The sequence below is a fragment of the Spinacia oleracea genome, chromosome 2 (genome assembly GCF_020520425.1).
Source record: "Spinacia oleracea cultivar Varoflay chromosome 2, BTI_SOV_V1, whole genome shotgun sequence".
Taxonomy (NCBI): domain Eukaryota; kingdom Viridiplantae; phylum Streptophyta; class Magnoliopsida; order Caryophyllales; family Amaranthaceae; genus Spinacia; species Spinacia oleracea.
This window is the reverse complement of record NC_079488.1, coordinates 13,257,229-13,262,994: the sequence shown is the minus strand read 5'-3', so window position 1 is coordinate 13,262,994 and position 5,766 is coordinate 13,257,229. Positions and strand designations below refer to the sequence as shown.

The following is a 5,766-nucleotide window of genomic DNA, read 5'->3' as shown; positions in this document are numbered from 1 at the left end:
CCGTCACCTGACCCAAGATAGTAGTCCAGGTCGACGGCGGCGGCGATTGTCTTTTGTGGTGGCTCCTCGTCATTACCCATTGTTATGCCCTAGGAATTTGTAACTCCTCAGAACGCAGTACTCAACAAGCGAAGGAATTCGCTGTTCTCAAACTCTCTCAAACTCGTGCGGAAAAAAAATCTAGGGTTTTTAACCTAGGCTCTTGATACCATGTCAAATATTGTGTAATCTCGTATCATTCTCATTGATAACACACGTATATATAGTACAACTCAGTTACCTAAACCCTAGGTACACATTAGGTAACTTACCATAGTTAGGACTCTACAGAATATTCACAGAATAATATCTAATATCTTAACATATCTTAACAAATAATTAAGTAGCTAGTAATTGTGTAACTCGAAAAGCTTATGTGGCATTAAGTTATGAAATGGATAGCCGACTATTGGAGTTTCTAAACAATGCATGTGATATCCAAAATCGGGGACGATTTTGGGTGGTGCGGGGTGAGTGACGGAACAGAGCCTTAAATTTCAAATATAGTATAATTAGCCACCTAAAGAAAAACAAAAGTAAAATTAGAGTAGTACGTGGTTAAGGTGCTGATATGTAACAAGTTCTTTTTTTTTTAATTGAATGATGGTCTCATTTTGAGAAATTAAACACATCCTAATAGTCATTATGTTATCGTAACCCGACACTGGCAAAAAAAGTTAATGTCATTCGTGCTTGACTTTTAACAAAATGGAAAAAAAATCCAAACATAAACAATCACACTGTTGATGTTAGCTGCCAGATTGTAACACTAATATTTAGCTAATTTTATTGATGGAAGATATCAAAACAGTTAAATTTGTGTATAAATAGGGACAACCTTTAACTTACATAAACCATACGATTTTACATATATTGTTAATCAATAAACTTGAAATATATAACTCAGATGGAGGGAAAGTTGGTTTTCTACAAATCCAAGAAAAATGTAGTAGCCATTCTTTTCTTGCTAACCCTAGGTAATTAATTATTTCATGTTCCTTTTCTGATGTTATATTATTAAATAAATATATAAATACTACTTGTAGTATCAGTTCATGTTTTTTTTTATTCAATTTGTTATGTATTTGTTAAATTCGATTTCTATTGTAGATGTCGTATGACTTTTTATTAATGAATTGATTTTACATTAAAAAAAAAAAGGTTTATTAACCGGTTTTGTTGTATATAAAATTTTGACAGTGCAAATCGTGACCAGTAAAAAGCTATCGGGATGTGGAGGCTTAGGGTGTGGATATCTAATATTTAATGGTTGTTGTCCGGGATTTACGTGTAGCGCAGATCATCATTTTACATGTGTTTCAGGTAAGTCGCATTTTCTTTTACCCCTATATAATGTAAAAGTTTTTCTAGGGAATATTCTTTTTCCATCCCTTCAAAATCACTCATAATGTATAAAGTTAATCATATAACCTTTAAAAAGTTTATCCAAAAAAATTATTTCGATCATAATATAAAATTTAGTAAAGTTGTTTAAAGTTTTTTTAAAAAAAGGTGGGTAAAAAACCCCCGGTATATGATGAATCTATTGTACACCAAGTGTAATTAAGAACTCTAGTTTAAGGAGGAAAAGTGTGTGAAATTGTGAAAATAGGAGAATTCCTCAATTTTTAGCTTGTTTGGTAATTTAAATGAAAACGAGGGAAAAGAAATGTGTAAAAATAGGTGGAAATCAGCTAGTTTTATTTTCCACATTCCCCCCCCCCCAAAAGTAATGGAAAAACTGTGGAAAATAAAATTAAACAAGTGAAATTTATATAATATAACATTTTCCATAGTTTCCCACAATAATTAGCCAAACAAATAAAATTTAAAGACTTCCACATATTTCTCCAGATTTACTTTTCTATAGATTTTCAACTATTTCTCACATTTCCACGTTAACTTGGTTTCCAGACAACGATATTAATGTTTCTTTTCGCATTTGAGTTCATAATTTAACTTGTTTGTGTTTGTACAACATTTGATAATTACATCTTTGTTTGTAGATTGCTTATCTGTGGGGCAAGAATGTGGTCTCTTCTCTCCAATCTGTTGTGGAAGTAGCAAGTGTTCAGGCCCCATTTTAGGAGGCACTTGTAAATAGCCATGGTTATCACAAAGCTCACTTTGCCGGGCATTGTTTAATTTGAGTTATATTTTTTTTTTAGATATAATGTTATATTGTTGCCTTTTCCTAACCAATGAATTTTAATTTGGTGATCTGTATTATATAAGGGAACTGCTGAAGCGGTGTAAAAAATGTGATTATCTTTTTACCCTTTACTTAAATCAGAAAAATAAAAACAAAAATATTTTAAATTACAACATATAATCAATTAAAAATATTTACCAAAATCACAAATTAAAGATATTAAAACTAGGAAATCTAATATATATATATATATATATATATATATATATATATATATATATATAAAGGAGGCATATTTACTGAATTATTAGAGCGCCACGTAGGATTACTAATGGTTTTAGCCAATGAAAAATAAGATTTCTAATTTATTTTTGAATTAAAAAAATCGATTGCCACGTAGATAATTAATTAATACCACGTAGATATTTTATTAATTAATTACTAACATATACAACTCCATCCAAAATCAAAATAATTATCTAAATAGGTATCTAAATAATTATCTACGTGGCACTCTATTTTTTTAATTAAAAAATTAATTAAAATCTTATTTTTCATTGACTGAAAGAAATAGTAATCCTACGTAGCGCTCTAATAATTCAGCAAATATATATACTCCCTCTATTCCATAATGTTCCTCATGTTTACTATTCATGAGGTCAAAGTTCATAATTAGTAGTATAATTAAGAGCAAAAATATTAACTTGTGGGATATCATTGAATTCGTTTCAATATAAATTTTCTAAATATCATTTTTTTATAATTATTAGTAATTGAAAACATTGGAGACCACGCTTAATGGAAAAGTGAGGAACATTATGGAACGGAGGGAGTATTAGATAATACCAAAAATATTATGTGTTCCTTTTTTGCGAGAATGTTTGTGGCACATTTTTAACTACCAAGATCAATAACTTTAACTATCAATTAATCCATCAATTACTATATACTTACAGACACGCAAAACTCCCTCAAAAAAAAGACACGCAAAACAATACACGTCATTTTTTGGTGCGTCCTACATTTTTTTTAATTAAAAATATATGATTAAAAATATATGATATGGAAAGAAAAAAAGTTAATATACATTGGGAAAAAATTACATAGAAATCTATTAAAGCTTAAAATTTTGTCATAATTAAGCCTCAATCATCAATCAATAACTATATACTAAAAAACACACCAGAAATGACACGTGTCATCTCCTGATGAGTCTTTGGGTTTTTTAATATTTGTTAACTTAAAAAAATGTATATTAATAAAACATACAAAAATGGAGAAAAAATAATTTGCCGTATCTATCAATTCTAATTGTAGAAAATTAATTGTATCAAATATCTCTCATATGCATCATATACATTATTATTTGGAAAGAAAGTACTCCGTATTTAAATAAGAAATAATTTTCAAAACTTTTTAACAACATTTTAAACTTCTTTGTATTATATTAATTTAATAATGACTTAAAATCCTTTTGTCTTACGGAAAATGAATGTGCAGTATCTTCAAAAAAATTACGTAATGAAATTAATAATTTAAGTAAAGAAATAAGCTGGAATAGGGGTGAAAAAGGGAAAAGAAAAAGTTGCGAATAGAGTAAATATGAGAAACTTTTTATAAAGAACTGAAAGTAAATGTGAGTTCACCTATTTCAAGGAATAAAATTTAGATAAATTTAGTTAAATTAAGGTTCTGTTTTATTCGACTTACTTTGTCTAGACTTATATTATTTGAACTTATTTTATCTAAAAAAAACTTATTTTGATTTAAATAAACTTATTTGTGGGTTAAAATGTCTGGAAAAAGAACTTAACTTTTTTAAAATTTATTTATTTAAGGAAACTTAAATCAATTGGTGTTGATAAACTCATTTACGACATATTTTATATTTTATTAACTTTTCTGTAAATAATTATTAAAAGTATTACATAAAATATTTACGGAGTAGTAATAACCGTGCATTACACGGGTACTAAACTAGTTACTAATATATACAACTCCATCTAACATCAAACACTCTAATAATTAAAAACAAAATCTTAAAAAAAAAATTATCCAAAATCAAACACTAATCTAAAATAAAATAAATAAAATTCAATTTAAAATCAAACATTAATCCAATATTAGAGCGCCACGTAAGAAATCTAATGGTTCTGGCAAATGAAAAATAAGATTTTAAAATTAATTTTGAATTATAAAATCGAGTGTCACGTAGATAAATAATTAAGTACCACGTAGATGTTTTTATTAATTAATTATTAATATTACGCATATACAATTTCATCTAGAAACAAACACTCTCATAATTAAAAAAAAATCTAAAATGAAATTCAATGCAAAATAAAGGAAGCATATTTGCTGAAATATTAGAGCGCCACCTAGGATTACTAATGGTTCCGGCCAATGAAAAATAAGATTTCTAATTTATTTTTGAATCAAAAAAATCGATTGCCACGTAGATAATTAATTAGGTGCCACGTAGATATTCTAATTAATTAATTAGTAACATATACAACTCCATCCAAAATCAAACACTCTAAATTTTTTAAAATAAATCAAAAATAAAATTCATCCAAAATCAAACACTAATCTAAAATAAAATTTATCCAAAATCAAACAATAATCTAAAACAAAATTCAATCTAAAATCAAACACTAATCCAATATTAGAGCGTCACATAGGAAATCTAATGCTTTCGGCCAATGAAAAATATATTTTGAAATTATTTTTGAATTAAAAAAGTCGATTTCCACGTAGATAAATAATTAGGCGCCACGTAAATATTTTTATTAATTAATTATATTAATATACGCATATACAATTTCATCCAAAGTCAAACACTCTAATAATTAAAAATAAATCTAAAATTAAATTCGATCCAAAATCAAAAATAATATAATATAATATAATCATATAAAACTATAAAGGAGACATATTTGCTGAAATATTATAGCGCCACCTAGGATTACTGTTGGTTTCGGCCAATATAAAATAAGATTTCTAATTTATTTTTGAATTAAAAAAATCGAGTGCCACGTAGATAATTAATTAGGTGCCACGTGTATATTTTTTTAATTAATTAATTAATAATATGTACAACTCCATCCAAAATCAAATACTCTAATAATTTAAAAATAAATCTAAAATAAAATTTAATCTAAAATAAAATTCAATCCAAAGTCAAACACTGATCCAGTATTAGAGCGCCACGTAAGAAATCTGATGGTTTCGGCCAATAAAAAATAAGATTTCTAATATACTCCGTATACAACTTCATCCAAAATAAAAAACGAAATTCAATTCAAAATCAAACAATAATCTAATCTAATATATAAAAATATAGCAATTGTAATATATAGGAGTTTTATTTGAATTTAACAATTTATTAAAATCCGTGCATCGCACGGGCTAAAATATATAAAATTGGTATATACATATAATTTTTATTTAAACATAACAATTTAATAAAATCTGTACATCGCACAGACTAAAATCTATTATGTTAATAAAGAGTAAAAAATGTAATTAACTAATGAAATATCACATACGTAGTATGTGCATTTTAAATTAGAAGC

The 5,766-nt window shown here is 26.7% G+C and overlaps 1 protein-coding gene across 1 annotated transcript; it reads left to right on the top strand.

Annotated features, from left to right (window-relative positions):
* Positions 1-902: 902 nt before the first annotated feature.
* On the top strand, positions 903-2,315 carry LOC130466789 (uncharacterized). Its single transcript, XM_056835380.1, has 3 exons — positions 903-1,016; positions 1,240-1,362; positions 2,046-2,315. The coding sequence occupies exons 1-3, from the start codon at positions 947-949 to the stop codon at positions 2,141-2,143; spliced, it is 291 nt and encodes a 96-aa protein (XP_056691358.1). The 5' UTR covers positions 903-946; the 3' UTR covers positions 2,144-2,315.
* Positions 2,316-5,766: the final 3,451 nt, after the last annotated feature.